The 24,562-nt window shown below is 54.8% G+C and overlaps 7 protein-coding genes across 7 annotated transcripts; 2 read left to right on the top strand and 5 right to left on the bottom strand.

The window, feature by feature from the left end:
• Positions 1-517: 517 nt before the first annotated feature.
• Positions 518-1,443, bottom strand: IWZ02DRAFT_446433 (uncharacterized protein). Its single transcript, XM_066767229.1, has one exon. The coding sequence runs from the start codon at positions 1,254-1,256 to the stop codon at positions 747-749; it is 510 nt and encodes a 169-aa protein (XP_066624488.1). The 5' UTR covers positions 1,257-1,443; the 3' UTR covers positions 518-746.
• An 818-nt stretch (positions 1,444-2,261) lies between these two features.
• IWZ02DRAFT_204649 (actin family) lies at positions 2,262-3,902 on the bottom strand. The gene is made up of 4 exons (XM_066762619.1): positions 3,362-3,902; positions 2,840-3,298; positions 2,460-2,774; positions 2,262-2,407 (listed from the first exon to the last, which is right to left on the bottom strand). The coding sequence occupies exons 1-4, from the start codon at positions 3,668-3,670 to the stop codon at positions 2,342-2,344; spliced, it is 1,149 nt and encodes a 382-aa protein (XP_066624489.1). The 5' UTR covers positions 3,671-3,902; the 3' UTR covers positions 2,262-2,341.
• A 72-nt stretch (positions 3,903-3,974) lies between these two features.
• IWZ02DRAFT_446438 (uncharacterized protein) lies at positions 3,975-5,533 on the bottom strand. The gene is made up of 2 exons (XM_066767230.1): positions 4,712-5,533; positions 3,975-4,659 (listed from the first exon to the last, which is right to left on the bottom strand). Exons 1-2 carry the CDS (start codon positions 5,196-5,198, stop codon positions 4,355-4,357), a joined length of 792 nt encoding a protein of 263 aa, XP_066624490.1. The 5' UTR covers positions 5,199-5,533; the 3' UTR covers positions 3,975-4,354.
• Positions 5,534-5,594: 61 nt separating this feature from the next.
• On the top strand, positions 5,595-10,460 carry IWZ02DRAFT_204676 (uncharacterized protein). Its single transcript, XM_066762620.1, has one exon. It carries the CDS (start codon positions 5,656-5,658, stop codon positions 10,327-10,329), a length of 4,674 nt encoding a protein of 1,557 aa, XP_066624491.1. The 5' UTR covers positions 5,595-5,655; the 3' UTR covers positions 10,330-10,460.
• A 584-nt stretch (positions 10,461-11,044) lies between these two features.
• On the bottom strand, positions 11,045-14,560 carry IWZ02DRAFT_446443 (uncharacterized protein). Its single transcript, XM_066767231.1, has 5 exons — positions 13,113-14,560; positions 12,877-12,991; positions 12,774-12,828; positions 12,242-12,726; positions 11,045-12,031 (listed from the first exon to the last, which is right to left on the bottom strand). The coding sequence occupies exons 1-5, from the start codon at positions 14,305-14,307 to the stop codon at positions 11,395-11,397; spliced, it is 2,487 nt and encodes an 828-aa protein (XP_066624492.1). The 5' UTR covers positions 14,308-14,560; the 3' UTR covers positions 11,045-11,394.
• Positions 14,561-15,682: 1,122 nt separating this feature from the next.
• Positions 15,683-19,822, top strand: IWZ02DRAFT_373853 (histidine kinase; the record flags this gene model as incomplete). The annotated part of the gene is made up of 9 exons (XM_066764728.1): positions 15,683-16,106; positions 16,236-17,084; positions 17,134-17,525; positions 17,582-17,605; positions 17,764-17,824; positions 17,894-18,006; positions 18,217-18,754; positions 18,801-19,347; positions 19,513-19,822. 9 exons carry the CDS (start codon positions 15,683-15,685, stop codon positions 19,820-19,822), a joined length of 3,258 nt encoding a protein of 1,085 aa, XP_066624493.1.
• A 2,591-nt stretch (positions 19,823-22,413) lies between these two features.
• On the bottom strand, positions 22,414-24,328 carry IWZ02DRAFT_204763 (alkaline-phosphatase-like protein). The gene has a single exon (XM_066762621.1). It carries the CDS (start codon positions 24,119-24,121, stop codon positions 22,457-22,459), a length of 1,665 nt encoding a protein of 554 aa, XP_066624494.1. The 5' UTR covers positions 24,122-24,328; the 3' UTR covers positions 22,414-22,456.
• Positions 24,329-24,562: the final 234 nt, after the last annotated feature.

Here is a 24,562-nt window from a genome sequence, read left to right on the forward strand (position 1 = left end):
GCTGCAGATTTTGATCGGTGGCTTTTTTCTGGTTGCTCAGCTGACGACGTCTGCTCCCTCCGACTTCTCGACCGCCGCGCCCGCGGTTTCGCCCCTGGCCCCGCGGGGCCCAAAGCCACGGAGCCGGAAAAACTCTCAACGGCTGCCGGCATGGCTCCTTACTGGTTACATGTCACCATGTGCAAGCAACTGCAATGCTTGAACTGCTTGAAGAAGAACCACTACGTCTTGGTTCTGTTGATTGGTTGTCGCTACATAGTAATAGGACAAAAGAGACAGGAAAAGATGCCAGGGTTCACTGGCGCCCTCACCGGGGTATTCTGGGTATATCCGCCGCTGGTTGTAAATCAAAGAAAATCGTCCTGTAGAGAGCCCTCTCCACGAGGAGCCACACAGCTCCCCGCCGGTTGTGAAATCAGTCAACTTTTGTTTGTTCCTTTCCTCCCATCCATGCCGAGTTGACGCCTACCCTGGCTCAATGGCCAAGGTGTCCGTATGTTGAAAAGCATTTTCAATCAAAAAAAAAAAAAAAAAAAAAAAAGGCTGCAGCCCTCCTAGGTCGGGAGAAGGGTGATGCAATAAACAACATAAGGATCAAGCAAAATTTTGGACCAACGCCCATGCTTGAAGAAGCGGGAGTCAGAACCAGCCCGCCGCCGCAGTTGGTCGAAGCGACGGGTCAACGTCGCGCCGAGAAGAATCGAATCGATGAAGCCGAGAGAAGAGATGTAGACGGCATCACCGGTCTAGTTCCGCGCAGACAGAGTGCGGTTAAGCTGGGTGAGCCAGTTGCGGGCCGTCTCGTAGCTGCGACGGCCACGCTGCGACGATGAGCTGTCAGAACTGTCGCTGCTCATGGTGGAGCTGGCTGATGTCTTGCGGTGCGACGAGGGCTTCGTGTTGTCAATGATGTTGCCGCTGCCGCCACGGCCGGTCGAGTAAACGGGGGCGGCGTTGGCCTGGAGACGCTGCTCTTGGCGCAGCTCCTCGTCGAAGCTAAAGATGGTTCGCTCGCGGTGCACGTTGCCGGCGCCGCCACGGCCCGTCAGGAAGTGGCCGTTCGAAGGGGGCTTTGGTAGCTTGAGGTTGACGCGCGATGCTGGGCCGGTGGCAGTGGGGCCGGCAGTGACCTCCTTGGACGAGACGCGGGCTGCGTTGCCAACACCGCCACGGCCCGTGTGGATGTAGGTTGTGTTGGAGGGAACCGAGGGGTGTGGCTCGGTGATGGAGAAGGCGCGGTACATTGAGTTGGTCATGGTGTTGAGTGGTTGCGATAGCGGCGGTGTGTTCCGATTGTTCCCGCAAGCGTCGCGGTTTCGTCCGAATCAGGTAAGAGGATTTTCTCGAGGACCAATGCGGAGAGATAAGGGTGCATGCAGGTCCCAAAGAGGAATATACAAGTTGGAAACAGTTCTTGCGATGGTTTTGCGAGTGTTGTGAGGATTATCGTGGAGCTCATGGCGGCAGCGGCAGCAGAGTTTTATAGCCCGGGGCCCCTAGAAGCCCCCCGAAAATTTGCATCGATTTCGCCGTCAGGTCACGATGACGCTTTGCAGCTTGGGGATTGCGCTTTGCAGCTTGGGGTAGGGCTGGTAGGCAGTCAGGCTCGGCGCCTGGTGTTAACACGTCAACCAAGGATTGCTGGTCCCGTGCTGGCCCAGCCCGTTTCTGTTACCTAAGCCCTCGAAACTATGGGGTAATGCCAAAATAACGTGAATCATCCTCATCACCCGCCGCAAACGCGTGCCCTCTACATCTTCCGTGACGGGTCAACCACGAGTCGCCCGCACTGCGAGATCCCTCTGCCCGTCACAGAAGCCTCCAGATCAAACTCTTATCCTCTTTCAAGCTCCCCGTCGAGCCTCATCCGTCACCCGCTGCTCCTCCTCTCCTTGGTCGCCCTGCCACTCATAATCCCCCTCCTCGGCCTCTTCCTAGCGCCTTTCCCCAGATTTTCCTCGTCTCCTTACCCCAGCCAGCCTCCCGACAGGCATACCGGTTCCTGTCCCTGGCCGCATCGCGGTGCCTGCCTGTCCGCCTACCTGCACCTACTGCATCATATAACCTCGCAATTGCGTAAAGCCCCCGCCCAGTGCTCACGACATGGCCCAAACCAAAAAACTAACGCCAGGGTATTGTGTTGCAACTCCCGCCACAACGCCGTCCAGAGGGATTCGCCATTTGCTAAGAGAAACACCTCGTCATGCGCAAAATGCGGGGGAAAACTAGCCCCCGGAGCCAAGGGATGCTCGGGCGAACCATGTGCGTAACCGACATGACCGGCCCTCTTTCCCCCCTCCCAAGAGCCCTGACACACCCACGTAATCCCACCATGACCCTCTCACGACGCAAACTTGGTGTGGATAATGTCCGGATTCTCCTGCCACTCGTCCTTTTCCACCCACATCTGCGCCCCGCGTTAGCTCGCCCTCAACAATTCGACCAGGCGCTTTGCTCACCTTCTTGAACGTGCTCAGTCCAGCCAAGATGCTTCCACCCGTCCACGTGGTGTATATTCTCTCAGGAGGCGCCGATATTCTGATCTTCATGTCGCGAACCGCCAGCCTCTGAATCTCGTGCAGCAACCTGTCGCCGAACCCCTTGGTGAGCGTGCACCCTCCTGACAGCACAATGCTCGAGTACAGGTCCTTCCGAAGGTCCAAGTCCGTCCTATTAATAGCCGTCACCACCATCTGGTGCACCCCTTGCCATTCTGAGCCGATGAGCTCCGGGTTGAACAAAATCTCGGGGGCGCGGAACCTCTCCGCACCGACCTGCGACCAACATTTGTCAAACCATTGCTGCGTGATTTTTTTCTTTGGGAGGTCCGGGCACCTACCTTGAGTCTTTGCCCGTCTGGCAGTCTGTATTCAATGCTCTTCTCGTTTGCTCTCGCCGTGCTACCCGTCCACTCCTTTTCTTCCTTGATTGGGTCGAGGCAGACATACGAGTGCTGCTGCTTTATATCCTTGACAATCTCCTTTTCCGCGCTCGTGTGGAACACGTAGCCGCTCTTTCTCAACAGGGTCTGAAGGTAGTCTGTCACGTCTCGGCCGGCAATATCTATTCTCTGAATCGCATTGGCAATCTGGAATCCTTGAAACACGGGCACTGCATGCGATACACCGTCGCCAGCGTCCAGCACCACTCCCGTTGTTCGGCCGGAGGCGTACAATGACAAGACGGCTTGTATCGATGTGTACAGAGCGGGGACATTGAATGTTTCGAAGAGGATTTGGGCCGCCGTGTCACGGTTGGTGCGTGGATTGAGGGGAGCCTCTGTCAAGAGCACCGGATGCTAAAAGAGTGGGATGCGTTAGCGGGGAAAAAGTCTCCAGCGCCGCCATAAGATGACACTTACATCCTCGCTCACAGTCTTTAGCTCTTCCGTGTACAGGTACTGCCATATCCTCTCCATGTCATCCCAGTCCGTGACGACACCATGTTCTAGCGGGTAGTTGATCTTGAGCAGGCCCTTGAGACCGTCTGCCTTTTTGCCGATAAAGAAATCGCCCTCCAGAGCTCCCGCTAGCGCTCTGACGTGTTTTGGCCGGCCGACCCACGAGTTGAAGTAGCATTTGGGAACGTCTTGACCGGCGAACCCCGCTCGAATCGTTCCGCTGCCATTGTCAATCACAATGGGGGCGTTGAGCAGCCTTGAGCTGGCCATGGCAGGTGTGTGCGTTGTGTGGTGTTGTCGCGGCGTGCGGGATGGCGGTGAGCAGCAAAGGCAGCAGCTTGACGCGACGAGCTTCGAGGTGGTCCGTGTGCAGCTTCAGCCGGGGAAGGCTGGGGTGGAATTGGCGCTGTGCGTGGGCGTCGATGTCTGTGGTGTTGTCGCGTTTGAGCTGAGGTTGACGCGCTTGTCGTACCGCGCAAGGATGCTCCACGTCGACTGGCGAATGGCGCCAAGCCCAGCTCTCCAAAATGGTCGCTACCGTGCCCACCAACACTTGCGATATAAGAAATTCCATATGACAAGCCTATTCGCCTTGTGCCACTGTCCTGCGCCGGGAAGGCCTGTCGCGTCGTCACATTCCAACTTTTGAAAAACAGCCATCTTTTTGGACGTGTCGGTGCTTCACGTCAACGCTTTATTACGGGTGCTATCAAGGTCGTCTCAACCGTCTCATCCCTCAACTTTCCAATTACAGAAAAAGCTGTTTCCACTTTTCCAAAGCCTTAAATCAGCCTTCTCGTGCTGATGCAGCAAAGCTTGCAAGAATCGTGCCTAGCACAAAGCATGTGCACAGCAGTCGTGGAAACTGCACGCAGCAACCCAATGGAGCGGACCCAACATCGCCGGAGATGATTCCGGTATCAGAACCGCAGCCAGCATTGAGCAATTACAGCACTACCTCCGTACGCAAAGGTCACTGCGTATGACCCATTTCTCGCCTGCCAGGACCTCCCGACCTTCATGCAACATGCAATCGGCGCCGTGTCGATGCAGCAGGGCAAGTCCGACTTCCAAACCAACGGCCAAAGGCTCTGGCGGCGGGTCCTTCTTTGAGCTCTTCTTGGGAGGATCCGGGTAAAAGACTGTCTCTCCACCAATGCATCCCGTTGCTGGGGATGTCAAGTAGAGAAGCAAAGTCCAAGTCGTTCGCGCTTGAATGGCTGGAGTTCCGGGAATCATCACATTGTTGAAGTCGTCGTCTGCTTTCCGTAAGACGGTTTCTGGCTCAGGGCGACTTCAATCGAGACTCACAATGCTGGCCAAAAAATTGACCCTGGCTATATCGGTATATTCGTATGTTGGGATTCAGCCCAACGACGTCTCCTCCCCAGAGATCTCTGCGCTCCTCGGGCGACAGGTTCATTCCATCTTCCGTCTTAACAGTACCCAAGACAAGGTCCTTGAGGCACGTGTCTTCCCAGAGCCGCTTTGCAAATACGGGGTCTTGGAGCTGGAACCGATCATTTACACGAACCGCATCCCCCTTCTTGGGCTTGCCTGGTGTCGTGGCCAGCGGGAGAGACGAAAGAAATGAGACGTATGTCTTGCAAAGAGACGAGGGCCAGAAATTTGGAATTGTCACGATTTGCCCTGGCAATACCTCTTGAAGACTCAAATCAGACGAGGGGATCAACGGCCTGAATGGCGGCCAATTCGGAGGTTTCTGCTCGGTCGATGACGTCGGCGCGACTTTTGATGCCGCCGGCGCAGGATCTTTCTTCTTTCCTTTTGGTGGCATCTACAATGTGCCTGAGGGTTGGGAATCAAGGCAACTTTCTGCCAGGGTGGAGGGCCGATCGACTGTTTAGCCAAGCTCAATCAAGGCCGGTGGGGTGAGGAGTTTGGAGTCGTCAGTGCGCAGCTACGGGTCCACGGGCGCTACCGCTAGCAAGCCTGCGGACGATGAGAAGCGCGCGCAGGAAGGGACAGGACGTTGCGAGAATGCAATGCGTGCCTAGGCGGCAGCAATCTTCTGTTGTTTGTTTGGTTCCAGCCAAACACTGGCGCGCTTTAGCTGGCCGGGAGTGGAGAGGTTAGGTTGCGGCCAAAAAACCAGGGCGGACTATCTTCGGCAATTTTTTGTCTAACCAACAACTGCCTGTGCTGCCCTGCCCGCTCTTCACGCGCCTCCGAGAGGGCACATCCCAAACCGCATCACCTTTGCCCTGACCGCCTCACCCGCTCTCGCAGAGTGCATGTCCGTGGATCCGAGTCGCGGGCAGCATATCGCACTGCCTGCCGCGCCCACAGACTCGCCTGAATCGTATGCGCGACCCACGGCTACCGCGACCCAAGATGCTCATGCTGAAGCCGCCGACATGACGGAGAATGCGACAAACACGCCCGAGCGCCAGCCTGATCAGACCATGGATCCTATGGAAGGAGTAGAGGGACCTGCTCCCTCTCCCCAACTGCACCGGCAAGAGCAGGACGCGCTCTCACCAAACCCGATCGAGGACGCCGCCGTGAACCCGGATGAGCTGCCGGCCCAAGAAATCGCGCTCGCGCAAGCGCAGGAGCCTGCTGGCCAAGAGCAAGAGCAAGAGCAAGCGCCAGATGTGCCTGCGGACATGCACACACAAAGTCAAGAATCGCAGGAAAACCAAACACCCGCTTCGGACGTGCAGAAGCCAGACGCATCGAACGAGCCCGCCGATGATCTTGTCCCCAACAATCCACCACCAGATACCGACAAACTCCAACCCAACGACGAGCTCTCGGCTGCTGCTCAAGACCAAGTCTCTCTCGATATTGCCAACACAGGGGATGTCACGGCCCCGACACCGACAGCAACACTGGGTAGTGTGGTAGATACCACACGAGCGCTGCTCAACGGAATGCACGCTTCTGGCGACTTTCCCTGGGGCAGCATGGACGCCCAGCCGTCTAGTGCCCTAGGGGTGCATCCAGATGTCCTTGGCTACGGTCAAGTGGGTTCACCGGCGTCTGCTCTTCAGCAACTGGAAGAAGACCGGCAGTGCGCCTTTGCCAAACTTGAATTCCCTGACGGAGACTTTTACGTAACAACATACGCAGTTGAGCTGGGAAGAGATGCTCGTGCATTCAAGCAAGAGATGAGAAGACGAAACCATCAGGAAAATGAAGACATGGGAAACAACGGAGAGCGCCCTCAGACACCCATGAGGCCCACCGCTCCTAGTGCTCCCAGTGTCTGCCGAAGCAACTTGAGTGAGTGTGGAGGTATCATGGGTGGTGACGACTATCATGTCGATGTTGCACCCCGGAAACGCAAGAAGAAAAAGGAAAACAAGTCGAACAGTTCCTCCTCGAGAAGGCCCTCTCGTATTGGCTCCATTGTCACCGCAAACGACCCTTTCGAACCCATCAACTACAACGACCTCGCAATGGTGTCCAACAACACGGGCAATCGAGACTCCCTCCTACCTGACCCGCACGAAGTCCCCCTCGTTCCCATACACCCTCCCATGTCAGACGACGGACCCATCGGCCACAAGGGCATTTCCAGGAAACACCTCAAAATCTACTACAGTTTTGACAAGGGTTGCTTCGAGATGAAGGTCCTTGGCCGCAATGGTGCTTTCCTCAACAACGATCACTTTGTCCCATCTGACGATCCGGTCTCCTTGGACGATGGCGATATCATCCAGATTGGTGCCGTTCGCATCACATTTCGGCTACCCAATGACCCTGCAGATGATGACGTGCGGTCTGAGACGGATAGCATCAGTGGTGGCATCAGTCTCAACTTTGAGGATGGCCGCGGCCAGAGTATTGTGCCTGAGGACGAGAGCGAGGATGACTATAACTACCCGAACCATTACGACTACAGCCCAGCCTATGGATGGGCGTCTGAGGACGACTTTTCTGGGGAGGACGATGATCTCGAAGATGACTACCAGGAGCAGCAGCCACGCCAACCCAAGGTCAAATTGAAACTGAAGCTCAAAGCCCCGTCAAAAGACAGAAAGCCTGAGTCTCGACCAAAAGCCAAATCTGAAGCTGGCCTCAAGAAGAAAAAGAAGAAAGAAAAGCTCAAGGCCAAGCGGGAGGCCAAGCTCTCTGGCAAATCGGTGCCGAAGCAGCAGGTCAAGGAGAAACCCGTCGAAGTCGCCCAGGAGCGGGAGCTGGAAAAGCAGGAAAGAGAAAAAGAGAAGGAAGAAAAGAAAAAGGAAAAGAAGGAGAAAGAGAAGGTCGCATCCAATACTGCATCCAAAACAGCCTCGAAGACGGCATCTAAGGTTTCGTCCAAGACTCCAGCCAAGACGGTTGAAAAGCATTCGAAAGAGAAGAAGGAAGAGGAGCCCAAGTCTCAAGTGACAATCGTAAGGCCGGAAGACATCCCGAAACCAAGCACAGAGGTTCCTCCACCGGATGCAAAGCCTGAAGGCGAGAACGAGGAGGAGAGCAAGCCCGCTGAAAAGAAGCCCGATTCTCAGCCCAGCAAGGACAGCAGTGGTAGGCGCGTTTTGACTGCAGAAGAAGCTGAGCGGCTCGGTCTCGAGCCTGGCACTGTCATTGAACGGAAAAAGGGTCCTGGTCGACCTCCCAAGGACGGCATCATGTCCAAACGTGAAAAAGCCGAGATTCTCAGACGCAAAAAGGAAGCTGAAAAGGCGAGAAAGCTTGGTCTTGACCCTGGTGACTTGTCCAAGGTGGATCTCTCTAGACCTCGCAAGGAGAGCAAGGACGGAGACGGCAAGTCGGCCGAGAAGAAGATCAAGAGTGAGGGACCTGAGGGTGAGGGCGCAACCACCGAAGGCGGCGACCAGAATGCGGAGAAGAAGTCGGTCAAAATTTCGAGGCCTCTTCGTTCGCCTTCACCAGAAATGAAAGAATCCGACTATACGGAAGAGCAGTTGCAGCGTCCGGCGGCCAATTATGTTGTTCTCATTCACGAAGCCATCTCGAACTCGAAGGAAGGGAAGCTCAACCTCCAGCAGATTTATGCTGCGATTGAGCGCAAGTATCCGTACTACAAGTTCAAGACGAGCACAACTGGCTGGCAGAGCAGCGTTCGCCACAACTTGGGTCAACATGAGGCTTTCCGCAAGGCCGAAAAAGAAGGCAAAGGCTGGATGTGGGCAATCAACCCCGGTGTTTCCATTGAAAAAGAGCGACGCAAGCGAGTGACGCCTCCGCCTCAGACTCAACCAAGGCCTTATTACTCAGGCGCTCATCCATCTCCGTACGGATATCCACAAGGCGGCATGCCTCCATACGGACACGCGTCGGTCCCATATCCACCGAGGCCTCTAGGTGCACCAGGACAGCCTCAAGCCGGAGGACAGCAACGAACCTATCAATCGCCGTATGGCTCTCAGCCTTTGGGACAAGCAGCGCAGCCAAGACCTGCACACCAGTCTCCCTATGGACCTCCAGGACCAAGACCATCCTATCAGGGTCCTTACGGCTCGGCCTACGGACAACCCCCTGCAAGTTCGCAAGGGCCTTATCCTCCTACTTCTGGTGGAACAGCTCATCCAACTGCTAGCGGCGCGCACTCAACCGCCGGACCGTCTCCATCACCTTACGTCGCAAATTCAGGTCCACCCTCCTATCAGACCGGCACCGCTGCCACGGCGTATCCAGCTCGTCCACCATATGGTCAGCCTCCACCAGCTGGGCAGCCGCACTACTCTCAAAGTACTCCACAACAACCAGGACAGGCAAGACCGCCAATCGGAACCCCCAGCCCACATGGTATGGAACCTCTGCCGCCCCGCAAGTCGGACTTGTACGCGGACAACGCTCCTTATGCGACCCTCCTCAACTCCTTCCGTGATCATTACTTCCGCCATGCCCATAACAAGCTCAGCCGCACGCTCACAAAGGATGAGATTGTCAAATTGACGGACCGCGGTCTTGAGAGGGCGCTGCACCCGGAGCGCTACCAGAACCAGAAGCCAGTGGAGCAAATGGATCAAAAGGAGAAGGACGATCTCAAAGACGAAAAAGACATTGAGAATGCAGTTAAAGAAATGATGAAAAAGTTCAAGTACGGATATGTTCTGGACCAAGCCGAGAGCAAGATTAGCAAGGCTTCTCCACAGACTCTACCGGGACAGCCCTCTTCGGGACATCTTCAAAACCAAGCACAGTCGCACTTAAATGCTCCGCTCCAGAGCTCTGCGCCTCCGGCAACTTCTCAGTCTCCTGCGCCTGGCCAAAGCCAACCTCAGACCAGTGTTCCCACTCCCTCTCCTGCACCTGCGTCTGCTTCGAATCCCGCTCAGGCAGCGGCAGCAAACACCAATCTGGCTCACGCGCCGCCAAGCCAGGGACAAAGCCAGAGCCCGCTCGCACATCAACCGTATCAAAACCAACAGCCGCCTGCGACACAGCACGCGACTGCGGGTCCTCAGCACAGTGTGTCAAGCGCCTCGGTTTCCACTGCACCCACGACCGCTCCAGCCCCATCAATGCCGCACAGTTCAACACCCTCATTGGCCAAGTCGGCAAGTCCTCCGCAGCCCGGACCCGCGCCTGTAGCACCCATGCAGCCATCTCAATCTGCCCCAAGACCTCCAGTGCCGTCGGCACACGCCCCTCAAGCAGTTGACGCTAGACACACTACCACGCAACCGCCAGGTCCGCCGCGCAGCAATGGCACTAGCACCCCCGTGCCGCCTCCAGTCGAAGCTCTCACACCACTCGGCGGAAGTCCCAAAACCAACACCCCAGTTACTTCGGCTGCCCCAAGTCCGCGTCCGGCTCCGGCCGCAATCAGAACCACTTGGTCGGGCAAGTCGCCTTCACCGTCACCACCAACGACTGCGGGTATCAAGAGGAGCGCACCGGACACAACAAGCGGAAGTGGAGATGGGGCCGGAGAGAACAACGGTGGTGAAAGCGAGGTGAAGAAGGTCAAGACCGAAGACAAACCCTAGTTGGATATGTCTGGCTTCTCTACAGATGGGTCAGAATTATCGGTGGCATTGACTCATGAAGAGGTGCTTTGGGATGGTGTTTGATGACTACCAAGAAGGGAGGCATACCGAACGAGTTGATGTTTAACGACCAACAGACCGAATGGGCGGGAGCGACAGCGAACAGCGTTTTGTCTAATCTTTACCGCCCGGCGTTTTGGGGCATAATTTTTTTCGGATCTGGAAAGGGTCTCTTATTCCTCACATCATCGGCAAGTCTGGCATGGCTAGGAAGTTTTCGTTTTCATTGCCGTTTACGTCTCGCGCTACGGCATGGTGCACTTTGAAAAGTCAACGGTTTTCTTGTTCTGCTTTTGTTTCCCTCTTATTTCCCCAGCATGCTACGGTACATGAACCGAGTGGGAGCATTTTACGTCTTGTTGTATACTTGTTTCTTACGGTATTTTTGGCTCGTGGCCCGGAGTACTTTTTCCTCATGGGAATGTGGGATGGATATATCTGCTTGGGCTCCGATCGAGTGCATACACAGAGGCGAGGTATCTGGATAACCCTGGATCCGTGTGGTGGCAGGACTGTGCTTGTCAGTCGGAGTGGGTGGTAGAGGGTTACCTGACTACATGAATATGGATGGACGCGGGCATGGTTATGGTGTATGTGCGCATGAGTACGTAGTGAAGACAAAAATTAGTTTGTGTATTAAACAGGTGATCGAATTTCTTCCATTGGAATTCATTGTGCGAGTTAACGCTTGCCTACCTGCCTGCCTACATGATCCTCCTTTACGCCTGATGACCTGAATTAATGAGACCCGACCGTGGCTTCGCTCCGTCCTTTGCGCCACAGCGTGAATGTACTACCTCATTACCTCCACACATGATTCAAGTTCTCGTGCGGCAGCAAACGTCTGCCTAAACAAGCAGGCAAACCACGCACGTACAGACGTGCGTACATACGTACAAGGAAAAGAAAGGGGGAGAAATACATCATCTTGCCACCCAGCCAGCAAACCAGCCACCGCGGGCCAACTTCGTCCTGCCGTTCCACATTTCGCCACCGCTAGCCCATCTATTTCCACCACAGAACCGAATACATGCCAGCCTTCGTCTCGCCCTCGCGCCGCACGCCCTCAACGCGAGCCTCGATGCCCATGCCGAACGGGTTGGCTAGCAGCTCGCCTAGCTTCTTTGCGATCGAGACGACTTCGCTGTCGAGCTGCTGCTGTCGTTCGAAAGGCGTCGTATTACTGCTGTTGCCGGCGCTGCTGCTGCGGCCTCCGTTGTTATTGTATACGACGAGGTTGCTGTTGCCCGACGAAGACGAAGACGACATGGTGCTCGCGGGCATGGACACGATGCTGCGGGCGGAGCTGGAGCCGGGCGGCGAGGCGCTGAGGGTGGGGTATTCTTTGTGACGATCGCTGTATTGCTGCTGCTGCTGCGGTTGGAAGTAGCACGTGGGCGCGCTGGTCGTGGTCGATCTGCTCTGCTGTTGGTGGTGCTTGGTTAGGGCCTCGTACAGCGGCTGGATGAGCGCCAGATGCTTTGCGGCGACGGGCTCGGCCTGCGCGCAGTTTTCGAGCGTGTCGATGCATAGCTTGGCCGATGCGAGGTCGACGTTTAGATGGCTTACGTTGTAGAGGCCGTCGAGGATTAGTTGGGCGGCGTTGAAGAGGATGACGGTGCATGAATGAAATGACCAGTAACTGGGGGGATTGTGTCAGCGTGAACGGAAGCGACGGATGTGATGAAGCTCTTGTTGCAGAAGGGCATGGGTTGGAGAGTTGGGATTCCCATATGAAAGAACGGGTTGGGACCATTCAAGGGGGTTCGTAATATTTTTGGTGACAGGGACCATTCAGGTCTCCGTTCCCAACAAAAGCATCCGTGACACGCCCCGGCAGAGAAAAACTTACATCAAGACCCAGCAGCGTCTCGTCATGAAGCTGGTAAAATCAATCAGCGACATGATGCGTGTCATTTGTTGTGCGGCCATGGAGCATCGCGCGCGATAGTCTTGAACTTGGGTGTAGCCGACGCCGAGATTCCACTTGTACTGGATCCGGGCGTTGGAGGCGTTCAGCAAGATCTGGCGGTAAAGGGAGATGATGGCCCCGAGATAAAACATGTGGAGCATCAAGATGGCTCGCCTTTGGAAGAAGTTGACGACCGAATACTTGTTCTGATCTATCAGAGTCGCGAGGTGCATCGTTTCCGGGAGTTCGTTGTACCAAGCATCAAGTTTCGCCGTCAGTTTCGATATGTGCTCGGCCCTGACGTCTGTGGCGGCCTGATGGACTGTGAGTTCTGCTATATCTCTGGATACTAGTCCAATCTTGCTTCCTTGAGCGTGGATGGCATCATTCATTGATGAACATTCATATGGAGGTATCCACGCGTGCTGGGAACATTAGCGTATAACCTGGTATGGTTTATTGGTGATCATACTGTGAGGTCCTCTATGCTGACATCGGACTTGTATCCTAGGGTGGTGGACAGCCAACTGTAAGGTATTAGCACAGCATTTGTCTTATGAGTAAAACTGACGAACCAATCCATGAATATGAGGGTATTGGTGACCTTGCGCGCAGATTTCTGATCCTTTTGATCAGGGATATCCTCTTCAAGTGTGGGAAACTTCCAGCGAGAAATTTTGAGGCCAGCGGCTAATATGTTGTGTTAGCTTACTTTTTCCCACTGTCAAATGTTTGTGTGGCCGATGTAGAGTTGAAGGTCATCATGATGGACAGGGTGGATCATTGACACCAGAGAGGGCCCAGAACTCACTGATGATGTGGCGAATGGCCATGTGCTTCTCGAGGAGGGAGTAAACAGAAAAAAGGAGCAGGATTTGCATGATGGAGTAATCATCAAATTTGGCCACTGCAAATTCGAAGGCCCAAATAGCCGAAGCATACAAACCCTGCCTCATTTGCTCGGGCATGCAGTCACAGTCGTAATGCGCGCCAATTGCAGCTATTACCAGCGAGATGATGAGGCTTTTCGGATCTACAGATCCAGGTCCAAATAACTGGTCTAACACTGCGTCCAGCTGATCGTTGGACACTAGGTAGATTATGCAGCCGGTGCCGACGATGCAGCATTGAGCACCCTTCCGGACAACATCTTCTGGTGGGAGTGTCATTCTGTCGTAAAAGGGAACTCCTGCTGCAAGATGCTCAGTCCTTTTTGCTCTGAGCTCTTCCATGGCCAATGCCACGGAAGCACGGCAATCCTCAACGACCGAGTGCGTAGAATCGTGTCTTGGCTTTTTCTGAAGATTCAAGCTCGCAATGCTGTCAGAAGAGTGGCTGCTCGTCTCGCAGGCAGGCTCATTGGGTGGTGCTTGACGCAAAGTGTTCCCAGAATCTTGTCGAAAATGCCTGAAGTAGCTCTGATATCGTCGGTAATTCTCGGTCTTCTTGTACTCATCCATCTGGGCCTCATACTCTTGAAAAGCCTGCGCGGCTTGGCGTTCCCAGGCATGCTTCAAATCCGGCGCTAGGGCTTGCCATCTTCTGCCAACTTCACGAGCAGACTCTTCAAAGGAAAGGGAGAGGCTGGTAAAGTCGGGGTCTCTCCGCTGGGCGTTGGCAAAATTGACGTAGGCAGTTTTTGGTTTTTTGGGGGCGTGGACATCGGGACGAGGCTTTCTTCGATATCTTCTCTTCTGCCTCGCATCGGAAGCGTCTAGCTGGGTCGATTGCTGCGCGTCGTGGTCATTTCCACGGTGCAGTGGCGGAGGAGTTCGGCCACGAGGATTCATTTCAGAGCCGGCATGCTGATCGAATTGGAGGCCTCGACATGACGCGATTTCGCGCTGGAGAATGCGGCGATGGCCCAACTTGACACCGAGCAGCGTCAAATCGTGTTCGGTTATGTCACACAGGACGTCCCAGGAATCGAAGCCGTTGTCAAGCAGAATTGACAGATATCGATCAAGACCCAGACGATGAAGAATTTGACGGAGCTCAACGGACATGGTAAATGGTGTTAAAGATGACGGCAAGTACTATTTGAATGGCCGCCGTCAAGAGAAGCAAGCGGAGCAAGGCGACATTTCTGAGAAAGCCGAAATGCAGGCTGTTTCCATGAGGTGACCAGAAGCAGTGGGAGGCGGCGGTGGAGTCGGGCAATGGGGCGTCGGGCGCCTCGTGACGAGCGCAATCAAGAGTCGGCAAAGGATTCGATGCAGCGGTGGAACAAAAACAAGAAAGAAAGAATGGCGAGTGCATGCGTGGATAAGAGAAAAGGCGTGTGGTTTGGAAGGGCAAAGAGTCGATGGACGGGGCTGTCACGTGCAGTGGAGGCCGGGGGCGGGATCGCGAGCGGAGGCGGAGGGGGCCGTCCGCCGGCGGCATCTGGGTGCAACTACCGGTACCTACTTGACACCTCCGCCGCGAGCCTGTTTGTTGGCTGGCCCCGAGCATGCAACTCCCGTCTGTCCCTTGGACGCCCTACGCTTCGCTTTGATCCTTGCTTGCATCGATGTGCTAAGAAGGCTTGACGACCTGCATTTCTGCTTCAACACCTGTCGACATCATCTACTACTCTACACCCGACAACGGCCCGTGGGTTTGTCTACATTGCATTACTGTACCGAATGGAAGCCGCTCTCGAGGAATGGAGCGGCAGTGCCTTCCGCCCAACGAGCGCATCTGCTCCATCTTCCACATCTATGTCTCACACGTCTGCGAACATCTCGAATCCGAGACTCGTTTTCTTTGTCCCTATGCGCGCCCTACGTCAGCTCAAAATCCGTGTGCTTGCACCTATGATATGGCTGACTCGCCCTTGAACTCGCCATCGCCGAGCCTCCCGTTGCCTGTGTCTTCGTTGCAATGAGGCGAACATCGTACCGAGAAGAAGCGGCTCCCGATGGCCTTCAAGTCCTTACCGAATTTCTCGACCGTGATGAACGACCCTCATTCATTCTCGATGCCCACAATAACGACCAAAAGTCCAAAGTCATTTACCGGAACCGAGCACTCGAGAACTTCATCTCTCGCCTGTCATGCATTGATGGATGCGACAACACTCTCTCCGACTTTGAAGCTTGGGCCGGCAAGTTTGAAGCCACAAGAGCAAGCGCCTCCAGGACTGGCGCTGCCTCCAAGCAGAGCTTCGGTGGATGGTACTGGATCAGCACCATCTTGAGACAGGAATGGAAAGTTGTTTGTGCCATTTCCTCCAATGACGATCGCAATGGTGACCGCTTCGAAAGCGAGGACACCGAGGTCTGGTCAAGGGCTACTCGCGAGTCTTCTGAAGGTACGCTTCCTTCTCCAACCATCTCTGTGGACGAGCTGCGTATGAAGGCGGGCTTGGCCGACTCCGCCGCATCATCGGAGGACGAAATGGTTCTCACTCCTTTGCCGTATCCTCAATGCCTCGATTGGACCCGCAACCCTCCTCCACACTTGTCAGGCTACCGAAAATTCATCCTGGATCACGACTGGGCTTCAACGCCATTGGGTCCCATTGAGACTTGGAATGATCGCCTACGCCAAAACGTTGTCATGATAATGGCCAGTCCAGATCCTCGGCTGATCCTGTGGGGCAACGAACTATGCTTGCTCTACAATGAAGCATGCTTGGCCTTGATTGGACAAAAACACCCTTTTGCGCTGGGACACGGACCAATGCATGTCTTTTCCGAAATCTGGCAGCCACTGAAGAGCATCGTTAAACGCGCTATGCACCAAGGAGTGGCCACCAGGGTCCAGGACTTGGAATTGATGATTGACCGTGATGGCAGATTTGGACCAGAAGAAACGTATTGTAAGTTGCCATTTGCAAAAGCACACGCATGGTCTTTGTTCACTGGCCTGCGAAGACGGTCAAGCCACCTTGAATTTCCAGCCAAATTCTCCTCCAGATGCAGATATCATCACTAACTCACCTTTGTAGGGTCTTTTACCATGCTTCCCATCATTGGTCCGGACGGGACCGCCGTCGGTGCGCTTGATGAGTTTGTCGAATCGACTGCAACTGTCATCGGAGTCAGACGAATGAACACGCTCATCACTCTGGGAGAGAAGGCTGCCGCGGCCAGTTCCATCAAAGAGCTCTGGAAATTGGTGTTGGAGGGTCTAGAACCAAACAGCCAGGATATTCCATTCGCACTGCTCTACTCTATCAACGAAAGTGACGAAGATGGCCAGGATGATCTAAGAGAGCACTCTGATTTCGCCCACTCGTCGCGTCCAAAGCAGTGCGTTCTGGAAGGAACCATAGGAATCTCTAGCAATCATCCAGCTGCCATTCCCAGTTTTCCTCTCACGGAAGGTGACCATGGCTACGCTTTACCTTTCAGACGGGCTTGGACATCAGCAAAACCCAGCTTTCTGCAAGCCCAGAACCAATCTCTTCCGTCTCCATTATCGGACATTCGGGCCGAAGGGAGAGGCTTCAACGATGCCACAACTACTGCCATAGCACTTCCAATCCCTCCTTTGAGCGGCGCTAGTATCAGAGGATTCTTATTGCTTGGACTCAATCCCAGACGTCCCTACGATGAAGACTACCAAGTGTTCATCCGGCTGCTCAATGATCGTCTAGTCAAGGCCGTGGCCTCCATAATTGTACCAGAAGAGCAACGCCGGAATCGAGAGCTCATGGAAGCAAACAACTCTCGACATGACAAATTCTCTCGGGAGCTTGAACGACGCAGGCAAGAAGCCGAGTCGAGTGAGGCCACATTCACTGCACTCGCTGAGTCGGCACCCATAGGCTGTGCTGTTTTTCAAGTCGATGGCCGTACGTTACTGTCTGGTATGTACTGCTGGCAAAGGCTGATCGTTAGTAGAACCTCGCTGGATGAACCAAGCGTATCTTGATCTGGTCGGGTTGAAAGGCGACGAACTACCCACTGGCATGTGGTCGTACACCGTTCTCGACGAAGACCGAGAATTCGTCGAGAATCAATGGCGGAAACTGGCCACAGGGCAGACCGTCGACCCGTTCGAGTTTCGCGTGAAGAGACCTTTCAGGGCGTCCCAAGAAGATGATACGCAAGTCATTGAGTATTCCTGGATACTTGCCAATGCGTTTCCCGAACTAGACGAGAATGGTACAGCACAAAAAATTCTCGGGTGGCTTACAGATATTAGTCACCAGAAGTGGAGTCAGCATCTACAGGCGCAACGACTAGAGGATGCTCTGGAGACTAAAAGACAGAGCGAGAATTTTATAGACATGGTATTTTTCCAGATCGTCCTGCCAGAAGCCCGACTAACCCAAGACTACACGGATAGACATCACACGAGATGCGAAATCCGGTAAGCTTCGACCCTTGCACAGTCCATATCGGCTGGGAATTGCGTATAATTGAGTCAAGTGCTCTCTTGCAAGATCGTTCAAAGCAAACAAGCGAGACCAATGACTCTTTCGCTATTGATTGCTTTTTGACCTCGGTTTACTAACAGTTGTTGTATAGCTTTCTGCTATTCTGCAATCCGCGGATGGGATTCTTGGGGTGCTCAGATATCAACGGCATGGTACATCATCTCGGCACACGCCAACCAGCACCGGCTGACGCTTCTTGTGAACAGGCACAAAGACTGAAGGAACACCACGAACACCACTATTCCTGGACACGGAAGCGCAGGAAATCATCATTGACAGCGCCCAAACTGTCATCCTCTGTGCACAGCACCAAAAGCGAATAGTCGATGACATTGTAAGTTCCCCTTTATCTTTTTCACCGACCACTTTGCTAACTAGCCGTAGCTTGTAAGTTTCTTCAAGTTTACATTAGCACATGCCTTTCCGCTATCTCGACAATGGAAAGTGGCCAAAGAGACTGAAGCGGTCCTCATCGGTTTGATCAACAGTGTCCAGTTAAAGACATGGACAGGACCCTGCATGAATGCTTGTTGACTTTGAGTAGACATTGTCCAAACTTGATTCCAACCTGCTCGTGATATCTCCAGACATCATCCAGCCCGCGGCCTTGGTTGAGCGCGCCATCAAGATGTACGAAGCCGAACTCAACAGCGCTCGAATACGCCTAAGTCTGCAGGTCCATCAATCGTATGATGATCTCTCCATCGACACAGTCCTTCTTGATCCATCGCGGGTCTTGCAAGTGCTCATCAACCTACTCACCAACGCAATCAAGTTTACCCGCGATCGCAAAAAACGAGTCATTACTATCTTTCTCTCTGCCTCTCACAAGAAACCTTCCTCTGGACACGACAACCTAGCATACATTCCTAGACGTGCGAATAGACCGGACCATACTTTTGGAGAAGAATGGGGCCCAGGCGATGACATATACCTCCAGCTGGCGGTTGAAGACACGGGCAGGGGGTTGTCAGCTGATGAAATGAAGCTACTCTTCCACCGCTTTTCTCAGGCAAGCCCAAAGACCTACGGAGAGTATGGCGGCAGCGGTCTGGGTTTGTTCATCTCAAGGGAACTTACTGGTAATCCATCCCTTGGCCATTTGGCGACACATCTAATCCAGTGCAGAACTTCAAGGCGGCCAAATAGGCGTGGCCTCCAAAGAGGGTCGGGGCAGCACGTTTGCCTTTTACGTCAAGTCCAGGCGCTACGTAGCGCCACCATCTCCAACTCCTGCGCCAATTGCACCTATCCGCCCTTCTCCAATGCACACGGCGCCCCTCCGCCGAGTGTCCATGTCCAAACTCGGCCCCATTTCCCTGCCGACTCTTTCCAGCCGCGCAGGAGATCCTATGCCTTTGACGGCACCGACGGACCCGTCATGGACAGTCCACCATCCGGGTGGGCCAATTACATTCCGGAACGTTTCGCCCGTCACGCCCCCATTGGCCGACTCGCGCGCACGTTATCACAGCCTCAAGGTACTGATTGTCGAAGACAACGCCATCAACCAGAAGGTCATGGCGCAGCAGCTGCGACGCGCCGGATGCGAAGTCCTCGTCGCCAGCCATGGAGGCGAGGCGCTCGCCATGCTGGGACGCAGCACCTTTGCAGCCGCGGCCACGCCCCCTATACTCACGCCAACATCGACCTCTGCGCTCATCGACTCGCCCTCGTTCCCGCGTCCACAGTCGTCAGACTCTCCCCTCGATTCACCCCTGGCCCCTCTCGAAACATCAATACTCGACTTTGCCGCTGCCGGCGCTCCCGCCGTATCGACGCCCACCAGCAGCAGTAGTCGCAGCTCTTCGCCCGCCACCAACAGGCTGCCGCCCACCAGCGCTCTAATGCCCCCACGGCCCCCGCCGCTCGAGATCTCGGTGCTGCTCATGGACCTGGAGATGCCCGTCATGGACGGGCTGACGTGTGTGCGGCACATCCGGCACATGCAGAGCACGCGGTCGCTGACGCGGCACGTGCCTGTCATCGCGGTGACGGCCAACGCGCGCAGCGAGCAGATCTCGCGCGCCATGCAGGCTGGCATGGACCTCGTCGTCACCAAGCCGTTTCGCATCTTGGAACTCTTGCCCCTTATGGATGGGTTGGTGGCCAGGATTAATGGGACTGTTGGAGGTGCGCCGGCGAAATAGGGGCGGGCGGGCCATGGGAGGAGTGGTGTTTGTCTGTTCTTCCTGTTTTCTTCTTAAACTGTGTGTGTCCGCGCGATTCTTTCCTGTTGGCCTGTCGAGTGTCCTCGCATGTGACGTCTTCGCTTGCATTGAGGGAGCAAAAGAGCCGGTGCGCAAGAGAGAATGACAGTTTGCCTAGCTGGGCAGATATGGGCGAACAGACACGCTGAAAAGCTGACTGAAGCTGGCTGTGGTTGCCTGCCAGTCTCTCCTTCTCTTTGTAAATAGTCCCTCGCATCACGACCTTTGGTATATTCTAGATCCGCCACAGCACACAAGTAATCATCCTGGCTCCCAGCAGCGAGTAACGAAAACGCTGGGAGTAGAAGCGCATCAGCAATGACCAAGAAGGAAAAGAAATGGTATCCTCACAAAGCAAAGCACGTAGTCAATCCATCCATCCATCCATCCATCCATCCATCCATCCATGTGCACCGCCGCTGCCGCCGCCGCGCATAGCGCCGCCGCCAATGCCGCTGCCCGCCCAAGAACCACAAGAACTTCCACATACATTGAGAAAGGTTGAGTACTATAGAGCTAAATCATTACATGGTCGTGACCACTCTAACAGAGCTTACAGCAGTATGTATACTCCAGCACAACACTCCAAGCACACGTGCACAAGTAGACAGACATCCAAACCAGCAGTCACCAAATCAACCAATCAACCAATCAATCAGTCCCTCAGCCCTATCCACCCCACCCCTCTCCCCCCAACCAGCCAATCAACAAAGTAAACAAATCAACGGACACTCCATCCAACAAACGCACATGTATACTTTAGCACATCTTTCCTCATTGGCCTTTGTTCCACCACAGTGCGCATACGGTATAGTATAGTACAGCACGTACACAGTACATTACAGTATTAGCTAATAAAATTTTTTTGGGGGTGTTCGCGACAACCCTAAACCCAAACTCTGTTGTCACGTCCCTGCCGCACGTGGGATGGCTACACATATCTAGATAAGGTGCCTACGTACCGAGTATGCAATTCATTTTGCACGACTGACTCTGAGCGAACTGAACCCTACACCCCCGCCCTTACAGTCCGGGCGCGTGGGTAGGGTAGGGTAGGGTAGGGTTGGGTAGGGTTGGGTTGGGCTGGGCGGACATGTCTCCGTCGCTCCGCCCTTCTGCCGCCGTCTGTCTGTCTGTCTGTCTGTCTGTCCGTCCGTCCGTCCGTCCCTCCCTCTTTGGGATGAAGGTATTCCTGCTTTTTCTTGGCAGTCAGTTAGCCAGCCAGCCAGCCAGCTCTTTCGTCAGTGAGGCTGCGGGGACGTTTCGGAATGGGTATGTGTGTGTGTGTGTGTGTGCGTGCGGGCGCCGAGGGGTGTTTCGGGAATGGAAGGGAGGGGGGGGTTCGTTTTATGTGATTGACTTGACTATTTGAGTGGGGAGGGAGGGGGCGGAGATTGGGGGTCGGGTTTGGGTTTGGGTTTGGGTTTGGGTTTGGACTTGGGTTTGGGCTTGGGCTTGGCGAGAGGGCGGAGATTGAGGTTGTGATGGTGTGGGCGGGGATGTCGGGGGAAGGGGGAGTTCAAGCGTGTGGGTGGATGGAGATGCGGTCGGGCAGCAGCTTGTCTGATCCTTTAGTGCGCATCTCTCCAGTACGGGTTGTGATGCGTTCTCTTTGTTCTCCGCAAGAAAGGAAGAGAGGGCAGATTACAGGGTACCGGAGCTGAAAGAATCAAGAAATGATGGGCTGGAAGCTGGCAGGGGAGAAAGCAGACTAAGACGGCAGTGTGTCGCAAAAATTGCAGGGGAAGTCACGTCTCGCAAATGGTATTTGCAGATGCATAGATTGTATAATACAACACCTACGTCGCTAGTGATACAGCCATTTCGACAGGAGCAAAGAGCGAGATCTACGCATGCGCCGGCAAGTCAAACCGCTGTAGTGAAGAAATAAAACTAGACAAAAGACAAACCAGTATCAAACAAAGATCTCGTCCCATCCATTGCCACCGCTGTTTTTTGTTCTTTTGCAGTTTGACGAAAGAAAAAACCATGCAACAAACCCCACGCTTCCGATTGCTAACTTTATTAACTACAAACTGCTGTCGTAAAAAAGTGACCAACGAAATGAAGCGCTGGGAAAAACAAAGCAGAGGGGAAAAAGTAGAAGATGAAAGCAATCTCTCAACATGCACGCCCACGCTGTCCGCCAGATAATGCCCAATTTATAGTTAATTCCAGTCTTCAAGCAGATGACGACAAAGAAGAAAAGAAAAGGTGGGGGAATCATGTCTTGGATGCGTGTGCCGTTGAGACTCCCGAAGATGATGATGAGAAAGGCAAACGGGAGGAGAAAAAAATGAAGAAAGCATGCATGGCTTCTGAGACGAACGAGGAAGAAAAAGGAAACAGAAAGCACCCAAAACGCCTCGCTTTGTTGGCTACCAGCAAGCAAGCAAGCAGGAATGAAGGCGCTGGAAATCCAGCTGCATGGTCTCGACCATCATGGTGTCGAGAGAAGAAGGAATATGCGGTCTCGCTTGCTTTTTGAATGACGTGGCAGGCAGCAGCAAAGATATCTTTGTTCCCGCGAAAAAAGAAAGGACGTTGGTCTGGCGATGAGCGCTGTCTTCGCGCTCACTCGCCCTTGGCGCCAGCATTGCCGCGCGGGTGCGCCGTGATGCGAATCTTGCCATGCTCGTCGACGGGCGGGTAGCGAGCGCGCAGCTCGAGGTCGTCGAGCGGAATGGTGGAGCGAATGTACTTGTGGCTGGCCTGGTCAATGGGCTGGTAGTCCCACGACTCGAAACGGCCCTTCTTGAGAGCGTTCCAGCAGAGGCGGCGCTGGCGCTGCGAGGCCAGGACGTCGTCGTGAATCTTTTGCAAGTCCCAGCGCTGCTTGACCTCGTCAGCAAAGGCGGCGGCCACCTTGGCGACGGCCGGTTCAGATGACTCCGCCACGTTGCGCAGCTCGTCGGGGTCCGATTCGAGATCGAAGAGCTGCGGCGGGTCTGCCAGGCAGGCCACGTACTTCCAGCGGCCGCGCCGGATCATCATGACAGGTGACACGGTGCCCTCGCCCATGTACTCGCCCAGAACCTCGTCCTTGACCCGGTGGCCGTAGAGCGCGGGGTACAGACTCTCGCCGTCAATCGCAAGCCCCGTGTCCATGCGCCCGCCAGCCAAATCCACCAGCGTCGGAAGCAAGTCCATGGTAGATACGGATTCGGAGACGCGGCGGGGAGAAAACCGAGGTGGGTAATTGATGACAAGGGGCACCCGCGCGCTGTGCTCATGCCAAGACATCTTATACCAGAGATTGCGCTCGCCCAACATGTCGCCGTGATCGCCGCTGAAAACCACGATCGTGTTGCGGTCCAGCTTGCAGTCCTTGAGCACCTTGAGCAGCTTGCCCACCTGGTCGTCGACGTAGCTGCATGCGCCATAGTAGGCGCGCCGCGCACGCTTGATGGCCTCGTCCGGGACGGGATTGTTCCACAAATCGATGCACTCCATCAGACGCTTCGAGTGCGAGTCTTGCTGGCTCTGATCGAGGCGCACCTTGGGAAGCGGAATGTCGACATCCTCGTATCGGTCCCAATAGTCCTCGGTGATGGCGTACGGATCGTGAGGGTGAGTCAAAGATACGGTCAAGCAAAACGGACGCTGGGCCTCGCCCTTTCTGACGTGGTCGTACAGATACTGGGTGCTCTTGTACATGACCTCTTCGTCAAAGTCGAGCTGATTGGAGCGAACGCATGGACCGGCCTGCAGAACTGAGGACATGTTGTGGTACCACTCCTGACGCTCCTCGGGCTTGTCCCAATTGACAGACCAACCGAAATCGCCGGGGTAAATGTCCGACGTAAGGCGGTTCTCGAAGCCATGCAGCTGGTCGGGGCCGATGAAGTGCATTTTGCCAGCCAGAGTGGTTTCGTAGCCCTCTTTGCGCAAGTAGTGGGCGTAGGTGGGCACATCGGCGTTCAAGTGCGACGCATTGTCGTAGGCCCTGATCTTGTGGGGAAGCTGGCCAGTGACCATGACAAAGCGGGAGGGCGCACAAAGCGGAGCGTTGCAGTATGCGCGGTCGAAGACAACGCCCGATTCGGCCAATTTATCCAGGTGTGGGGTTTTGATGGGCGAGTTTGGGTCGTGCATTTTGAGGAGAGGCGCGGACATTTGGTCGGCCATGATGTAGAGAATGTTTGGACGGACGGGAAAGTGGTCGACAGGAGGGAGATGGCCATTTTCGGTCTGGCCATTGGGTGGCGTGTCGGGCAGAGTTGCGTGGGGAGGAGGCATTGCAAAAGAATAAGAGGAGCTCGTTGAATTGCGCGCGCGCGCGCGTGTGTGGAAGCTGAAAGAGAGTGGGAGCAGCAGCGCAGGAAGAGAGTCCTGGGGAAAGAAAGACAAGGAGGGAGCGGTCAGTAGGTAGGTATTTGAGGAGTGAAGTCACGCGACAGGGTGGTCGTGGCGGCGGGAGGCTCAGATCAAGGCGACAGCGGACTTGCAGCAGCAGTCGAAGTTCGACTGATGGAAAGGCAGGCACCTGACTGTGTCGAGGCAGGAGTAGGACAAGATGAAAGAGATGCGGGTCATGGGAACACCTCGTAGACTTGGTTGGGGTGCTTTATAATGTCGTGAAGAAGCATCGAGAGGACGGAAGCGTACGGGCTGGCCTAAGGTAGCGCCCAAGATTGCGTGATTGGAAACGCCATGCGGCCAGGAGGGCTGCCTAGCACG

This window comes from Phyllosticta citriasiana, assembly GCF_038021145.1.
Source record: "Phyllosticta citriasiana strain CBS 120426 chromosome Unknown IWZ02scaffold_4, whole genome shotgun sequence".
NCBI classification, from domain to species: Eukaryota; Fungi; Ascomycota; class Dothideomycetes; order Botryosphaeriales; family Phyllostictaceae; genus Phyllosticta; species Phyllosticta citriasiana.

What these genes read in the sequence shown, in the direction of transcription:
- IWZ02DRAFT_446433 (XM_066767229.1), bottom strand. Translation starts at nt 1,256, where the DNA reads ATGACCAACTCAATGTACCGCGCCTTCTCCATCACCGAGCCACACCCC.
- IWZ02DRAFT_204649 (XM_066762619.1), bottom strand. Translation starts at nt 3,670, where the DNA reads ATGGCCAGCTCAAGGCTGCTCAACGCCCCCATTGTGATTGACAATGGC. An exon ending in TAAAGACTGTGAGCGAGGAT is followed by an intron (nt 3,299 to 3,361) that starts GTAAGTGTCATC and finishes CCACTCTTTTAG; the next exon opens with CATCCGGTGCTCTTGACAGA. An exon ending in GACTGAGCACGTTCAAGAAG is followed by an intron (nt 2,408 to 2,459) that starts GTGAGCAAAGCG and finishes CGCGGGGCGCAG; the next exon opens with ATGTGGGTGGAAAAGGACGA.
- IWZ02DRAFT_446438 (XM_066767230.1), bottom strand. Translation starts at nt 5,198, where the DNA reads ATGCCACCAAAAGGAAAGAAGAAAGATCCTGCGCCGGCGGCATCAAAA. An exon ending in TCAATTTTTTGGCCAGCATT is followed by an intron (nt 4,660 to 4,711) that starts GTGAGTCTCGAT and finishes TACGGAAAGCAG; the next exon opens with ACGACGACTTCAACAATGTG.
- IWZ02DRAFT_204676 (XM_066762620.1), top strand. Translation starts at nt 5,656, where the DNA reads ATGTCCGTGGATCCGAGTCGCGGGCAGCATATCGCACTGCCTGCCGCG.
- IWZ02DRAFT_446443 (XM_066767231.1), bottom strand. Translation starts at nt 14,307, where the DNA reads ATGTCCGTTGAGCTCCGTCAAATTCTTCATCGTCTGGGTCTTGATCGA. An exon ending in ACCCTCATATTCATGGATTG is followed by an intron (nt 12,829 to 12,876) that starts GTTCGTCAGTTT and finishes AATACCTTACAG; the next exon opens with TTGGCTGTCCACCACCCTAG. An exon ending in AGACGCTGCTGGGTCTTGAT is followed by an intron (nt 12,032 to 12,241) that starts GTAAGTTTTTCT and finishes CAATCCCCCCAG; the next exon opens with TTACTGGTCATTTCATTCAT.
- IWZ02DRAFT_204763 (XM_066762621.1), bottom strand. Translation starts at nt 24,121, where the DNA reads ATGCCTCCTCCCCACGCAACTCTGCCCGACACGCCACCCAATGGCCAG.